The sequence below is a fragment of the Mirounga leonina genome, unplaced genomic scaffold, assembly GCF_011800145.1.
Source record: "Mirounga leonina isolate KUSES-001 unplaced genomic scaffold, KU_Mleo_1.0 Mir_168, whole genome shotgun sequence".
In the NCBI taxonomy this organism is placed as follows: Eukaryota; Metazoa; Chordata; class Mammalia; order Carnivora; family Phocidae; genus Mirounga; species Mirounga leonina.
Genome location: NW_023270426.1, coordinates 18,224,604 through 18,241,760, shown reverse-complemented (window position 1 = coordinate 18,241,760; position 17,157 = coordinate 18,224,604). Strand labels below are relative to the sequence as shown.

At 49.0% G+C, this 17,157-nt stretch overlaps 1 protein-coding gene across 1 annotated transcript in view; it reads left to right on the top strand.

The window, feature by feature from the left end:
• FSTL4 (follistatin like 4) overlaps window positions 1-17,157 on the top strand; it is a 542,960-nt gene that overhangs the window by 143,734 nt on the left and 382,069 nt on the right. The window contains exon 2 of the mRNA XM_035014126.1: window positions 16,545-16,680. Coding sequence (XP_034870017.1) covers window positions 16,555-16,680 — 126 coding nt within the window. The 5' untranslated portion in view covers window positions 16,545-16,554. The remainder of the gene's footprint in view (window positions 1-16,544; window positions 16,681-17,157) is intronic.

Below are 17,157 nucleotides of genomic sequence, written 5' to 3'. Positions count from 1 at the left end.
TGTCATCACTGGAGGACACTGGGTAAGCGGTCCCCATGATTGCTCTGGTATTTCTTACAACTCTGTGCAAAATCTCTAATGATTTCAGAATGAAAGGTTTAATTAAAAATCAATAAGTGATACACTGTTTAATTTTTCTTCCACATTTGTGAGAAAAGGCAGTGAGCCTGTCAGTGTGTAACGAGTGAGCACACACAGCGGTTAGGTGGAGTTCAAATGAGGGCGCTCATGGCTCCGTCGCTCCCTTTATTTCTTGGCTGCATAGCCCTGACTGCAAGAATGGTTGAGACTGTTATATTTTAAATTGTTTTTCTTCTTAGACATATGTTTGATTTGTGCTCATAATAGATTGTGTTTAAAGACTAGAAACATAAGGAACCTGATAACGAAATACAAGATAATGAAGAGCGAAAAATGGGAAGACTACAATCTTCAAAATTACCTTCACCAATCTGTAAATCACATTCATCTGATAAAAACCCTTCTAGGGAACATCACGATGTGTTTGGTACTTCAAAAACAGTGTTAAGGAGAGAAAATAGAGTGACAATTATGTCCAATTTGGCTTTTCATTTATTGAGAATAAAGGCTCTATCCACACCCACAATGTGCTATTTGCAGAGTGCTTGCAAATAGCGGCCTGAAATCTTTCCCCTCCTGTCACTTATAAACAAAACATGGAAATTATAGAAATAAAACCATAGTTTTTTTTAAGTATAAAATTCCAGAATTTCAGACATCAATTCTTGGAAACCAGTTTTTGCCTCTACTTGATGCTATATTAGGGAGTAAAATCCCAAAGTATCTTTTAGCATACATTCAGTCCCTAAACCAGAGATGACATATCATTTTTTTTTAGCGTATTTATCTGAAAATTGTATTTTTTCTTATATAATTTAATAAAAATTAAACATTGTGCATTCACTGTTAAATGATATAAAGCAGAATTTTTTTTTAAAGATTTTATTTATTTATTTGAGAGAGAGAGAATGAGATAGAGAGAGCATGAGAGGGAGGAGGGTCAGAGGCAGAAGCAGGCTCCCTGCCGAGCAGGGAGCCCGATGCGGGACTTGATCCAGGGACTCCAGGATCATGACCTGAGCCGAAGGCAGTCGCTTAACCAACTGAGCCACCCAGGCGCCCTAAAGCAGAATTTTTTATAATGACTGTATGTTATGAATATTATGAACGATCACATTAAAACAGACTGTAGGATACAATATTTAATATGATACTCTTGTTTAAGATTTCAAATCACCCACTCGTCATAGACCGCACAAAAATGGCAAAACCAGTTTAAAATATTTTGAGGATGGTTGTAGTGAGAAGTGTCTGCGAGTCACATCTGGCTAGGCCGTGGTGACTGACGTGTGTGCGTACATTTGTCAGCTTTAAAGCATCCTGTACATGTCACTTGTTATCTGTCCACTGCCTTTTATCTAGGGCACTTAGGAAATGGAGGGTCCTGCTTAATTAAATGTTCTCCATAAATAAAAATTCTCTCCATGTGAGCACTGGATTAGAGTCCAGGGACTTCAACCTTTGACTAGCCTGGGGTCCTTAGACAAATAAAAGTGGGATGATGACAGTATTAATCTTGCACGTTGTGTGTCTAAAGGCAGTCGAATAACAGATCAGGCTTTTATGTACATTTGGGCTTCTTTCTCATTTGCCATGTTTTCTACTTCGAGTAAGAAAAAATCCAAACCCAAGTGATTTAAGTCGTGAGGAAAATAAGAACCCGAGATAGGGCAGCTTCAGAAGTGACTACTCCAGGGCGCCTGCGTGGCTCAGTCGTTAAGTGTCTGCCTTTGGTTCAGGTCACGATCCCAGGGTCCTGGGATTGAGCCCTGCATTAGGCTCCCTGCTCCACAGGAAGCCTGCTTCTCCCTCTCCCACTCCCCCTGCTTGTGTTCCCTCTCTTGCTGTCTCTCTCTGTCAAATAAATAAATAAAATCTTAAGAAAAAAAAAAAAAAAGAAGTGGCTACCTGAGCAGCTCAATGGCATCCGTAAGGTCTTAGCTTCTTTCCCTGTTTTGCCGTCTTTCATGGGTTAACTTGGCTGCTCTCCGGGTCACAGGATGGCGACTGTGGGTCTAGGGGACCCTTGTAGTTAATAATAGCATCAAGAGGGAAAAGAGACACCGTCTCTTTCTGTGCATCTTTTAAAAAAATTTTTTTTAAAGATTTATTTATTTTAGAGAGAGAGAGTACATGCACATGCGGGTGAGGGGAGGAGCAGAGGGAGAGAATCTTCAAGCAGACTCCCCACTGAGCAGAGTGGACAGGGGGCTCAGTCCCACGACCCATGAGACCATGACCTGAGCTGAAGGTAAGAGTTGGACGCCTAACCTACTGAGTCACCCAGGCACCTCTCCCCGCCCACCCTCCCCCCACCTCCCCTCCCTTGTGCATCTTTTTATTCCCCCCAGTTGACTTTCTCTCACCTGTCCTTGGCCAGACTGGGCTCCCTGCTCTCCCCTTAGCCAGTTCCTGGCAAAGAGAACGGGAGCCCCTCGATTGACTTAGACCATGCTGAACAGAATTGACATTCTATAGGCAGAAAAGAGAGAAAGACTACGCATTGGGTTTTGATATGACAAGGGATCAGGATGAGGACAGTTAAGGAAATACACCAACAGATTCAGAACAGAAGGTTCTCTAGGCACCTGTTTGTAGGACATGTATTTTGAGATACACATTAGATACCACATACATATACTCTGTGTGTAAGTGATACAGAATTGCATAGTGATTCTGAACGCAGGCTCGGAGTCAAATCCTAGCTCTGCCATTTGCGAGACAAACTGCCTTGGATAAATTGTGGGACTTCTCCAAGCTTCACTTATCAAATGGGGACCTTATGGTGCTAAGAGAATTAGGTGATACTATCCATACAAAGGGTTAGGCCCAGTGCCCAATGCATGGTTAGCAATCGATAAACGGAGGGTACTGATGTGGTGCCAGTGAGGAGAGTGAGCTAAACATGGCTCTACTTCTCAACAGCTGAGCAGCTGCTAACTGCTTTCGCTCCACCAGACACCCTGCCCTCTGCCCAGTTCTGTTCTCCATACAGCAGCTGGAGGGATGTTCAAAAGGTATGGTAGATCATGTCATTCTCCTGCTCAGAACCCTCCAGTGGCTCCCATTGCACGTCAAATCAGATCTGAAGTCCTCGTTCATCAGGGCCTGGTCTGGCCCTGGCCACCTCCCCACCTTTTTCAACAACTGTCTGCCTGGTCCCTCTGCTTAGCGTGCTTAGTGACGTTGGCCTCGCTCACATCCAGTCAGGTCTTCACACCTGGTGTGCCTTCTGCCTGCATGTTCTCCCCACCAGATCTCGTCATACCTCGTCCCCTCATTTCTTCATGTCTCTGCTCCCAGTGCCTCCTCATCCTTAGAACTTTTCAGCTGCCCTCTTGAAAAGAGTCACCACTCTTCCTTCCTTCCTCTGCATTCTCTAGAAATCAGAGCCCAAGACAGAAGCTTTACACCTCAGTGAGGAGGAGTCCAATCCCAGGAAGCAGGAACGAGGAAGAAGAAAGAGCAGATACGGAAGGCCCAGCTCTGTCATCACGTAGCTCAGGGCTTGGTCTCTGGGGCTGTCCTTACACAGGACCCAGGGCATGCTGCATCTCAGTACGACTATCCAGGGAAGGAAGGGAGAATTTACCTGCTGGCTTCCTCCTGTACCCCAGCTCCCGCTGGTCAAGTCCTCCCCACTCCCCCCGCCATGACCTCCCCCACCCCTCTGTGTTGTGTGGAGCAGCTCCCCCAGGCAGCCTCTGGGGAAGCCAGAGTCCCCAGGGGACTAGTCTGACCACTGCACAGGCATGGATGGAGGCCAGTGTCTCTGTGTCAGTTGGTGCCACATGCAGTTGGGGGGGGGTCGCTTCTTGGTTTGAGGTGGTGGCAGTAACAGCAGAGGGATCTGTCTCTAAGGCTGTGGGAATAGCTCAGAGGGGTCAGGAAGCAGGACAAGTGGGACTGAGGGTAGGGGCACAGTGGAGGGAGTGGGGGTGGGGCAGAGAGGTCAGTGTGGCTACTCAGATTTGGGGTGCTATATAAGCTAAGTCCAGTACCAGCTCACAGATCCTCGTCTGGCTTAGTGCTCTTCAGAATACTCAAGATGACCCGCCACAATACTGCACATGCATCTGAATGGAGCATATATTCACAGGAATGGAGTGTCCATAAGGTAAGCACTCATCTTTTCAAATGATTTTTTTTTTTTCGATTGGCATGTTATTTACCGCTCAATATTGATGAGCTGGAAAACAGGGTCGTGGCAAAAATTTGTGAGTCTGAATAAATAAGGTTGAGTAAAGGAGGTTGGCCCCTCTCTTTGCCCATTGTCCCACTTCATCTCTTTCTCCTGTCCCCCATAGGAAGTGGTCCGTTGTGGCTTGGAAGCCTGGCCGGGTCAGCCCACATTCTCTCTGTGCACATTTATTTCACAAGTGACTGAGCTTCATTTCCTCCTACTTGGGGGCCTTCCTTAGGCCCCTTGTAGCCTCAGCCTAGGCCCTGGGAGCCGAATGGGACTTCTGTCTTGGGATTAGTACCACGGTGAAGGGTTTTATTTTTCACGCCCTCCACTTTTACCCATTCACTGTTCCCTCCCCCTCATTGTGGCTTTTCACTCATCCCAACTTCTTAATTAAAATCCTCATTCTTTAGCGCTTCGTCATTGCCTTGAAAAATTTCCCAAATCACACTTACCTCTTGAAGGAATACCTTACTTAATCTCCATGCTGGCTACTTTTCTCCCTAAATCAAAGTTAAACAATTATTTCTGAGTGTGATTTTAGGTCTAGAATTTTGAATTTATTGCCTCCATGCCCTTAATTTCACGATGACTAAGTGGACCATGATTTAAGAAATCTTGGAGGAAACCCTTAACATCATAGCTCTTCTTAAATCAGAGTGGCCCTCACTTCCATAAATCCTAGCAAAAATAAAGGCATGGGCTTGCAGAATGGAAAATGGTCTCAGAAGCTGATTGAGTATGACTGCCTCCCACCCCGCCCACCTCCAACTCCCACTTGAGACATGAGACATGAAGAAACTAGGCCTGGAAAGGCTCGGCCAAAGTGTGGTAGAGGCAGGAGAGGGACCCGGTCATTGTGCCTTTCTGTCTGGGGCTCTCCAAAGATCCAGACTGGTTCTTCAGTCGACTGCATGGTTTGGTTTGAAGATTTTATAAGACATTTTTCGGACAGGCAGCAGAATGTTCAATTATGCAAGACCAGGAAGACTCTCTCCTGCCTTCTCCTACCTTTTCACGTGCACTCCCAGTTTGTGCTAACAGGTGTTTCTGGGTGCTGTCTGACCAGCCCAGGAGGACCTGACCCATAACTGGTGACAGGGAAACTTGTGGCTGAATCTGGAGGAGGTGCCCTGCTTCTTCCCGATCCTGCGACTCTGGGGTCTCTCTGCGTGACCCGATGCGTCGGTGCACGCTGAAATGGCCTGTAGGAGACCCATTGTTTGGCTGCAGTTTTTTATCATACTGTTGTGTTTTGGGTAAGAATAGAAATAGAAGAAAGTTTTAAAACTGGTGAAGTAAATATCTATAGGAGATTTTTGAATTTGCTCATCTTGCAAAAATACAGTGCTCACTTCCTTTTGTGTGTCTCTGAGTCTGTCTCAGGAAATCGCTCACCAATCCCCTACACTGGGGTTGGAGACAGTTATCTGAACTTATGTTTCCTTCTAACTTCTCCCTTCCAAACTTACTGAATTATATGAATTCAAAACTTAACTCTCCCCCCTCTTTTTTTGGCCAAGCATCCCAGTTGGCTACTGAGAAGCATCAGTATGCTTGCAAATTCTGAAACAGGGTTGCAAGCAAATTCTTTGTGTGGAATCTAGCCTGTTTTCCATGTTGGGGGAGTATTATTAAACCAAGAATTGGGGGCCCCTGGGTGGCTCAGTCGGTTAAGCGGCTGCCTTCGGCTCGGGTCATGATCCCAGGGTCCTGGGATCGAGTCCTGCATCGGGCTCCCTGCTCGGCGGGGAGCCCGCTTCTCCCTCTCCCTGGGCCTGCCTCTCTGTCTACTTGTGCTCTCTAGCTCTCTGTCAAATAAATAAATAAAATCTTAAAAAACAAAACAAAACAAAAAACAAGAATTGCCCTGAGAGCAAAGCACAGAGCAATTCAGAGAGGTGTTCAGGTCTGCTGGTGGCTGATGCCACTGCCCTGAAGGCTTGTTTTGTCATTCACACTTCACCTTTTTTATTCCAAGGTGACTTTAATTCCACCCTTATTTTATGCACAGTAGTCACAATAGCTCACTTCAGATGTTAGCATTATCTCCAGGGTATATTCTGTACATTTGGTTCGTAGCAGCTACATTCCGCCCTTCTTCGGGAAGCCAAGGAAGTCTGTGGAAGTCCAGTCCCTGTTCGTTGCACTAAACAGAGCTATTTCAGAGCTTGGTCAATCTATAGACCTTGGCTTACATATGACCCGGAGTTATTAAAAAGACACACCCCAAGGCCTGCCTTGGTTATGTAATAGGGCCACTGGGCTGACTCAGGGACTTTGTGCTCAGAGCTGAGAACAGAAATCTGCTTTTCCAAACACCTCAAAGTGTGGGAGGGGAGCTAAACCCAGTCTCTGTGCTGTGGGGCTCCATCTTGTCCACGGACTTAGAATTAAATTTCAGAGGGAGGCATAGCCTATTTCCAAATTCCCCTGTTTCCTTTTATGTCCAGTCCTTTTTCTCTCTCTCCCAGGATGGAAAGTGCCATCTTTTCCCCAGTCCCGCTGTAGAGAATCTGGCCTCAAGCCAGCCTTGGGGGTTCAGTCACGGGTGGCCTTGGCAAAGATTCATGGTCAAATATGAGAGAGCATCATTCCTGCCAAGGCCCTGGGGCACTGAGGATGGTATGGCTTTTATCCTTTTGGGCCCACATCACCTTTTCCAAGTGGGAAGTCACAGCGACGGAGACCTGGAAGTCACCCAGGTCTCATGCACTCCTCATTTTGCAGATGGGGAAACTGATACCTGTAGCAGAGATATGACTGGCCTGGGTTATAGACTGGGCAGTGGTAGGGGGAGAGCTGGATCTCAGACGGAAGCCTGTGTGAGGGGAGGGACCATGCTGGTCCACCCACTGCTGTCTTCCCAGCACCTAGCTCAGTGCCTGGTACATGGGAGGGGCCCAGGAAATATCTGTTGAAGGAAAGAGCAAATGTAATACCTTTTCTCCATGCCAGCATTTTATTCTTCCTCTTCTCTTGAAATTTAACTAAACTTATCCTTAGAAAAATCCCCTCTGTCCCCTCCTCCAGGCCAGAAGAGATTACAGGGGCATGGACAAGACACTGTCCCACTACACCAGCCAGTTACCTGGTGCCCACATAGACAGAGCAGGGGGCAGTCCCCCAGAAAGCCTCCTGCCCATCAGTTACCACCAGCCTGGCCTAGTTAGGATCTCACTCCTAAATCTGACGCCAGACTTGGGCTACAGCTAGACCGCTGGTGGGGGTGGGGAGGGGTGCTAGTTGTTACAAGTGTTTACAATTTCTTTGGGCACCAAGACTGATCTCTAGGTCAATTAATGAAAGCAAATGACAACTGAGTTGGGGGTCTCCAAAAGTTCTGGATGTTGAATAGGGGGTCCAGAAAGGTTTGAGAGCCCCAGGCTTGGAGATGAAGTCAGAGCAGTGAAAATGTCTTGTTGGAAGAGAGAATAGGGGACTCTCCTGTCACAGCTTGGCCAGGCCAAGCCCACATCACCTGGGACTGCCCTTGTCTGCCCAGGATTTTGTAAGATTCTCCGGCTGGGAGAGGGCAGAGTCAGAAGAGAGGTATAAAAACTTCGCTCTTTCGCAGGTTGTTGGCTCCCAGCGAGGGGGCGTGTCACTTGACTTAGCCTCCAGGTGTTCTGGCCCGCCGAGGCGCCACAGCTATGGCGGCTGATTAAGACCACTTGGTGCATCTTGAGAGCACAGGCTGGGGAGCTCGGCCCGGGAAGGAGCCAGGGGAGGGGAGAGAAGGGGTGTGTTGGGGAGTGGAAGGGGGATGTCGCCTGCAGATTACGAGAGCCCGGGGCTGAAGCGCACCGCCTTCCGTGGCGGGTGCGGACATCGCCCTGGAGCGCTGGGAGTCCTCGCGCCCCGCGTGCGCGCCCGGCTGCTCCACGCACCTGCCGCGGGCCCCGCGCGGGTCTGAGCGGCGGGCGGGCGGGCGGGCGGGCGCCGCGCGCACAGGTGGCGGCGATTGGGCAGGCGGGGACCGGAGGGTGACGTCACGAGCTCCGGTCCCGGCGGCAGAAATAGGGCAGCCGCGGCGGCGGCGGTACGGCAGCGGCGGCGCACGGAGCTGGAGCCAAGACAGCCTCCAGCGCGTTCGGGACCCGCCGACAGCCAGAGAGACCGACCGAAGGACGCGGAGCCGGGTCGCCGCCACCGCCACCGCCTCCACGGGCGCTCCCGTCCGCCTGCGTCCGTTCACCTGGTCTTCCCTCGGCCCCGGCCACCTCAGGTACGCGGGCGCGGGGAGGGTGCCAAGCCGCCGCCGCCACCAGTCGGTCCAGCTGCGCCCCTCTGGGGTCCCGGCGCCCGCGGCCCCGCGTTTCGCTGCAGGGCCCGGCGCGGGCGCTCGCTTGTCCTCACCGCCGGCGCCGGAGAGCCAAGTTTGCCCGCCTGGCGGGCGGCGGGCACGGGACCACGGGACTCGGGCTCGCCCGGGCTACCCCGGCCCCGGCCAGGACTCGGGGGAAAGGCTGGGGCGCCGAGGCTGGTGGCCCGGGTCTGCAGTAGGTATCGGAGTGACCCGGCCGGAGCGCGGAGCAGAACCGCTCCCGCCGAGGCTCCGAGACCCCGCAGGCGCCGCTCTCGGTGCTCGGGCCCCCGAGCGGCCTCGGCGAGCTGGGCGAGTGGCAGCCCCTCGGCTCGGCTCGGCTCGCTGCCATTGGCCCCGGGCTGGGGTGCGGAGCGGGCGTCCTCGCTGCCTCCTTCCTCCAGCTTTGCGGGGAAACTTGCGTGTCCGCGCTGCAGCCGGAAGGGCCCGCTGAGCCCCGCCTGGCGGTCGTTCCCCCGAGGTCCGCCGCGTCTGCACGTTGGGGCTCGGCGGAGGCTGAGGAGGGGGCACCGTGGCACCACCTCGTTCCGCAAAGACCGCGGCTCCGGTTCTGTCCAGCTAGTCTCTGTTCCAAGAGAGCGACCGGTGTTCCCTGCCGGGGGGTCACTAGGGAGCAGTTCGTTTGGGGCACGCTCGGGCAGGGAGCTTGGTCCTAAGAGAGCTTGTGCGGCGGGTGATCTCCGCCCCTCTCTGCACCAGCAAAGGACACCTATTTCAAGTTTGGGGGGGCACCTAGGCGACGCAGACAGAGCGCTGCGCTTCGGGCGCTTGTCGCCCCGAGTTGGCGGCGGAGCGCAGCGCGAGCCTTCGGGGCCCCCCTGAGCTGACGAAGCGGCGCCTCCGGCGCACTCGCCCGCGGCCTGCCACCTGAGGACTTCGGCGCCCGCCACTCTGGCAAGGGCAGAAACCCGCTGGAAGCAGCAGGATTTCTCGCAGTGCCCGGGACGTGGCGAGCAGCCCGTGCAGTGCGCCGGTGTGCTGAAGTTGCTGGGGCCCCGCGGAGTCGGACCCTGCTAGGTCTCTATCGCGCCCTGCTAGTCAGTCCCCCTGCGCTGTCCGGCCGACCTCGTTCCCATAACTGTCGCCGACATGGATGAATCGCGCTGCCGTCGCTCTTCTCCGCTCTCCTCTAGGTGTCGCTTCCTCCGAGGTTTCCCGCGAGTGAAAAACAGCGCCAGTAGCTTTGATCGGTTCCCTTCCTAAATTTATCGCAAGCCTGTGCACGGGGAATTGTGCTAGATGGGTCCCCGAGATAGAAACATTCGTCCACATTCTGTGGGCCACACGTAAACAGAATTTCATTAGGAGGTGGCATGGTAACTTAACCAAACGTGCACTGGGAATGGGCCTATATCACTATCTCTGAGGCATCGGGAAGAGACATTCGGACGTTTCTGGAAGATCTAAAGTTATTTTCCCACCACCAGGCTTAGGGGAAAGTCAGACATGACTTTTAGCAGTGTCCTGTCAGTGCTGGAGTGGGTGGGTTCCTGTGCTTGCCCCTTCTGGCTCCCAGGACAGGCTCTGATCTGGGTAGTTGTCAGGTGGAGGGCTCAGCTGGGGAGTAAATAAATGGTCAGGGGAGTGAATGATGGGGCTTCTAGGACACCAGAGGCCCAGCAATCCTAAGGCAGTAGCTCAAACCACAGCCATGAACCAATGCCCCACGGGGCCCATGGCCGCTTCCCCTCTTGGTTTTGTGAGAAGGCACTGCAGCATTACTACAGCATTTCTCTTCAGACACACTCAGCCAAATGGTAGCTTTCTTCCCATCCTAGGAAAAGAGACAGCTCCTGCCCCAAGACTTTAGACTGGGCCAAAGGTCATGCAAGATGATAGCATACTTCATATATACTGTAATGTGTTAAAGTTGTCCCAGTGGCTTTTTCTGTCTTAGACATTTTTCACCACCCTCAGTTTTCCTTAACCTCAGGAAATCTATTTTTATTCCAGAGAGGGGCCAGCCTATTCCCATGGGCCTTGGGGGAAATTTTGTCCCTTGTGCTCTGTCCTGGAGGTGGGTGCGTGAGGGGTAGGTTGGATTTTTCTACTTTGACCCATCAGTTGCTCAGGATTCTTCTCTTAGTCTCAGAGTTGCAGGATTTTTTTTTTTTTTTTTTTTTTAAGAGATCGTCATGTTGTGATCTTCTGTTGGACCTAATACTATATTCCAGAAACAGGTCATTGAATAGTCAGAATTTCTTAAATCTTTAATTCCTACTTTACCTTTCTTGGTATGTTTCTGCAAATTCAACCTTCTTGTGTTGCTATGTGTGGTCAAGTGTGTACTTCCTAACTTGATGAAATTAGGAAGTTATTTCAAGAGCACATATGTCCTTACGTTTTCTTTCTCTTAATGCATAACACAAGGCATGGAACTTCGAGTAAAATAGAACTCCTGTTGGGAGAACGTGGTACTTAAGCAGTATAATCTAAATGTTGAAATGACGAGGGTTCCTGGAACTCACAGGTGTGTGGGTTAAACTTCCTGGTATCCAGAAGTGTCATAGATTGATACATTGCACACAGACTAATTTAGGCATTCAGTTTAACAAATGTTGGAACAATTAACCAAAGATAAAGAGCAGATAGTCAACGGGAAATGCAGTGTAACTTCATTATGGCTTGCTGCAGGGGTAGCCTGATAGATTTCCATGCCTAAGTTCCCTGGGTTGGTATTTAAGGGGCTATCTTAGGAAGTTTGAACCCCTTGTATTTTTCTTAAAACACTTGGATATCAAAACTAGGGTCCTGAGCCTTTCAGAAGAAATTCATGTGTAACCTCATGGTGTTAGGTTAGGGTCAATATGTTTTGTTTGTTTGTTTTTTTTCTTTTAACACTGGGTAGATGTACTGGAGGCTGCAGGATTTTGGTGGTCTCCAGGTGGTTTCCATTTGTTGATTGCCAACATCCCATTTGCAAAATGCAGTGCTCCTATGGTAATTGGCTAACGCATACACTTGGTTAGTTGGAAGGGTTGGAAGTTGAGGTGCCTCAGGGATCCAAATCTTACTGTTCTCTTTAAGGCTGGGGTGGTATTGCTTGGTTCTACCAAAGCATCTTCATGATTTCTGGTCTTGATGGTTACAAAGAGAAGCCATTTCCATGTGACTAATCTGTAATGTCTAGTTTGGTAACGTTCCCATGTTCTGGGAGAGATGCTGAGAGAGAACTGGTGAATAATGTCTCTAGAAGCTCTCAGGGTCTGAATTCCCACTCTTCCCAAACAAGGCTGGTTCCCAGAGGAGAGAAGCGAAGTTTGTATTAGAACCATTGCCAGCTTAGTGTCCGTGCATCTCTCTGGCCTCTGACCCTGTTCAATACCCACCACTTGCATGCTGGTGTGTCTTCTGTGGTGGGGCAGATTTGGAATCGACCTATTCACTCCTATTTCTCCCTAATCACTTGCATTCTTACGTCACATTTTTCAACTTTTTTGAAAAAGCGAGTCAGTTTTCTGAATGTCACATCATACAAATTGGTAGTACCTCTATAATTTTAAATACAAGTAATAGCACAGGTAGCGGCTTATAATTATAAAACCAGAAAGATCCTGTGCTTTCCACACAGAGCAGGTAGATGATCTAGTAGGGCCCATCCAGCACTAAGAAAAACAAAATTAATCTGATCGAGACAGAATGCCAGCATTCCGTATGTGTTTGTGATAGTGTAAGAAGCAAAGCCATTGCCTAGGGGTCAGGATGCCTGGTTTCAGTCCAGATCTGGCTCCTGACTTGGCTCATACATTGGGTGTATTCTCTGACCTTCCAGGCTTCTGGTGTCCTATCTGTGCCGCAGCTAACCTCGCACCTGATTTTCTTGAGCATGGGGAAAAGTGAGGCTTGGGTGGATAACCTCAGAGGAACCAGGTCTTAAATATCAAGTCATTGTGCATTATGGGTTGTTTGAAAGAAAAGGCAGTCCCAGCTCTTTTACGAGAACAGTCTCCAATCGATTTATAGCCAGTCTTAAGACTCTAACATGGATTGAATGAAGCTTATAAACCTAAATGGATCTCAAAATGAACTCGAGGTTGAAAAAGAGGGTTTGTGATATTGTAGCTGGTACCTTCCCATTTCTATAATGAGGAGATTCTTGTATTTTCTTCTGTCTGAAGATCAATAGGGCTCTTTGAAGGTGAGGAGTAATGAGTCAACAGGTCTACTTCCCTCAAAGTGACTGTCTTCACAGTGCCAGCACTCCCCATCAGCTGAGAGGCATCCTTGCTGCCCAGCATTCTGTGCATCTCCTCATCATTTCTTTCTTTCTTTTTCTTTTTTTTTTTTCAACTACACTTCTTCCTGGCCCATGAAGATAGCAGCTATGAGAGCTGAGGACCGTGTGCCAAGTGGCCGCATTCCGGGAGGGGCGCAGCGAGGAGCAGCCTGGCTCCTTCCTCATGCTCTGCTCCCCTGGAGGAGTGTGGCTCGTGGCAGCTGTCAGAGGAAAGGAGAGGCTCGGGACTGCCTATCTTGCTCGACCTGGGTTTTCCCCATCTTGCTAAGAACAACTGTTTATTGAAACAAAATACTGCTAAGTATTGAGAGGCCGCAGAGGGGAGGATGTGAAGAGCGCAGACGTCTCGCCAAGTCCACCTGTGCGGCTTGGAGTCCCAGCTCTGCCATTTATATGCCACATGGCTTTGGCAGGGTACTTAGCCTCTCTGTGACCTGTCTGCTGTTTCATCTGACTAGGGGATGACTAATGCCCTCCTCATGGAGCAGAAGGGAAGACAGTGAGTTAATACCCGTGAAGTGTTTAGAATAGTGCCTGACACACATTACTGTTACATAAGTGCTAACCAAAGAGATCGCTTCTATTTGGGTATTAGATAGGTCATCAAAATTGATTTAGACCCAATATTAATTCTTTTTTTATGAACCGAACCATCATAAAACTTGAGTTGTAAATTTGTAGGCTGTTGCTCCTGCAGGTAAAATGAATTGTCAAACACAGTGAGTATAAAATGACATCGAACATGCATCCACCGTGCAAATGAAGTCCCATCTGGTGGGACTGGTGGTGGTCTGGTGGTGGCCAAGCTGAGCAAAACATTACAAAGAAGCTGGGAATATTTCAGTAATTGGCCTGGCTCTTGTGTTTCCTTGTCTTTAAGTCTTTGGGGAACCTCAGCACCAACCAGATAAAACCAGAGACGAGTCCGGGTGCCGCAGGGCTGGAGCCCAGGCTTCCTGAAGCACAACTCAAAACAGCCGGTTTAATACCACAGGTCTGGGGGCGCCCTCTAAAATAGTTTCCGAGGGGCGCCTGGGTGGCTCAGTCGTTAAGCGTCTGCCTTTGGCTCAGGTCATGATCCCGGGGTCCTGGGATCGAGCCCCGCATCGGGCTCCCTGCTCGGCGGGAAGCCTGCTTCTCCCTCTCCCACTCCCCCTGCTTGTGTTCCCTCTCTCGCTGTGTCTCTCTGTCAAATAAATAAATAAAATCTTTAATAAATAAATAAATAAATAAATAAATAAATAAATAAATAAATAAAATAGTTTCCGAGCTTGCCAAAATAACAATTGAAATGAACGGATTTTATTTTGGTGCTATCCATTAATAATAAAACATCAAACATAATTAGTCCTGGATTACTAGACAAACTGAGAACTAAATAGTCGGTTTCGTGGCTTGAATATTTCATAACTCCAGAAATTGACATTTGTATGTTAAGTAAGTTTTGATTATTTTGCTGTTTTTGGTTTATTCAGGCTCAAAAGCATGAGAAGGGAGAAAAGAAGACCTTTTGTACGTGTGCTTCTCCACGAGCACTGTTTGATAGTGGATAAGCAGGGAAGAATTACTAAAAATAAAGTAGGAAGTAGTGTCTTTCTCGTTCTAGCTTGAGTATTGGTATTTTTTTAAAAGATTTATTTATTTTAGAGAGAGAGAGAGTGCATGTGCATGAGCAGGATCGGCAGAGGAAGAGAGAGAATCCCAAGCAGACTCCCACTGAGCACAGAGCCTGATACGGGACTCGATCTCACGACCCCAAGATCATGACCTGAGCCAAAACCAAGACACCCATGTGCCCCTCAGTATTGGTATTTAAAAAAAAAAAATTCCAAAAATCTGGTAAGTGCTTTCTGCAGTTCCAGGCACATGGCTCTGCGTTCAGAAGACAATACTTGATGGAGAGTAGGGAGTCGCCCTATTTATCTTCAGAAGAACTGGTGGCAGTTTTTATTTTCTTTTAGTCCTGAATGATTTTTCCTCCACACTCCACGGACTGTGTGAAGAACTCACACACTGTAGCCAGAGCCCCGATCGGGAGCGTGGGCTCAGGGGGCTGCCGGGAATGCTCTAGCTCTGTCCCGGGTAGCAGTGCACACAGCACCTTTGCCCTCAGCTCTGCGTCCTTCCGAGTGCACAGCAGGTACTGACAGTGACGAGACCGTGACCTTCACACTGTGTTTACTGCCCACTCAGACTACTGCCCCGGTCGCTCCAGCCTTGCCAACAGATGTCAAAGATGAAGAGACTGAGAGAGCAATGGAAGCCTGTGGACTGTTTGTACGACAAGAGAAACATTTTCTTAAAAGACCGTCATGACTTACAACCTTGCCTTTTCCGAGGCCAGTGTTAGATGCCGTAATTTTTAGCCTGACTTCTCCTTCCTGTGGGCCTTTCTGTCTCAAGTGAGGGACATAAGGCATATCTGGAAAAGCAGCCAAAGGAAGCTGGGAATGTGGTAGGAGTGAATTTGGTGGCGCTGACGTCAGCAGCAGTGATGGTGGGATGCCTCCAACCCTTCTTGTTCAAAGTAAGCATCCTCCAAAGCTCTTGCCATGGGGGTGAGCAGGCGTGGACTCCTCCATCAGCCGGTGATGTCCGTCAAACAGCTCATCATTTCTGACGGGGACACCTGTGCTGGACCAGTTCGAGGCCAGATCACATGGCGTGCTGGCCTCCAGGGAGCTCTGTGTCTTCATCTCCCCGGCCATAATCAGGATGCCGTGTGCACCACATGCAATTAAGCACCAAATTGTGTAGTGCGCACAGAAATCAATAACCCCTCTGGTTTCCTTGAGTACGAGTTGTAAATACTGCACGATGAGTTCTGTCTCCCTGGCTGCATTTCTTAGACAGAGATACTGAAATCAAGGTTGGAATGTTTACAGTGGAAACCTTAAAAAAAAGAAAAAAAAGGTAGAGCTGATTGGACACGTCCACTAGCCTGTGTCCTTGTCCCATTCGCACCCCAGCACATGATAGGGAGTTGGATATCTGTTGTCGCTGATTCTTAGTTTTTTCATCCGTGTAATTCTTTGATTACTTTGAATTGCCCATTTCTTGTCTTCTAGGACTTCAGACCTCTTACCACATGAGCTTCAGGAACCACCTTAAAGGTTATTGAAATTCCATTATCCATTGGGTGCTTGAATTCCTCTACAGGAAGGAACAGTCTGGAAAGGAAAATATTGAGCCTTAGCATGCCCTTTTGAAGCTCGCCGTCTTGTAGACTGAGACCTCAGCCATAAACAGGGCGCCACACATTTAACGTCATTCCTCCTCGGTATTTCTTGGGCACTAATTGTGTGCCCAGCCCCAAGGCTTTCTGAAGAGACTGGAGCGTGGCTGTGTCGTGGCTGAACAGAAGTGACACAGCACCTCCCCCCTCGCTTGTTCTTGTAGCTGGAGGGGTAGCTGGTGTGTGGGGTGAGTTTCCACATAACCGCTAGCGTTTATAGAGTTGTTAACTTTAGGTGTCCGACGCTGACTCCTTCGACCCTCACCACGACCCTACGAGATACATATCACTGACCCTGTTTTAGAGGTGAATCAACTATGATTCAGAAGTACTAGAACTTCTCCAAAGTGGAACAGAACGGTTGCTGGTAGGATTTAAACTCTGGTCTCTCTGATTCTGGAGTACAAGTTCTACCCGCCCTGTGACGTGCTTATATTTTGCAATGCTTAATTCTGAACGTTTGTCATTTTCTCAACAGACTCCACGAAATGAAACCGGGACGCTTATGGCTGCATCTCGCGCTGCTTGGGGCCTCCCTGCCCGCCGGGCTGGGATGGATGGAGCCAGGACCCAGCAGAGGCCTGCACACGGGTGTGCGTGAGCCACGGACGGAGGTATAGTCCCATAACTCCTGATAGGACACTTAAAATGTGCTGCTTTTCAGTATCAGCATATCTGGTTTCTTCTCTACCTTTGGTTTATATCAGTTAGATTGCAGTGTGAATTTAAAGTGTTCCCCCTTTTTGGTAGGGGACAGAAGGACACAACATGCATTGGTCTGGACAGGACGTTTTATATCACGCTGTAAGTAATCGTCTGAAGTCTCTGCAATGCTGAAAATGTGTTCTAAAACCAGGCTTTAGTTGTATGGTTTGTCTTCCACAAAGACCCTCAAGAGAATGGCCTTTTTGTATATTTAATAAAACTCTGAAAATGCAGACTCAATGGTGGAGCGCACCCACGTGAATTAATGAAGTCTTTTAATTATAAAATGTGTTTTAAAAGAGACTCCTTTTCACGTACACAGATAAAAAGAACCAGGCTGAGAAAGAACTGGCAAGTAGGGGTCCTAAGGGAGACTCTCTTAATGA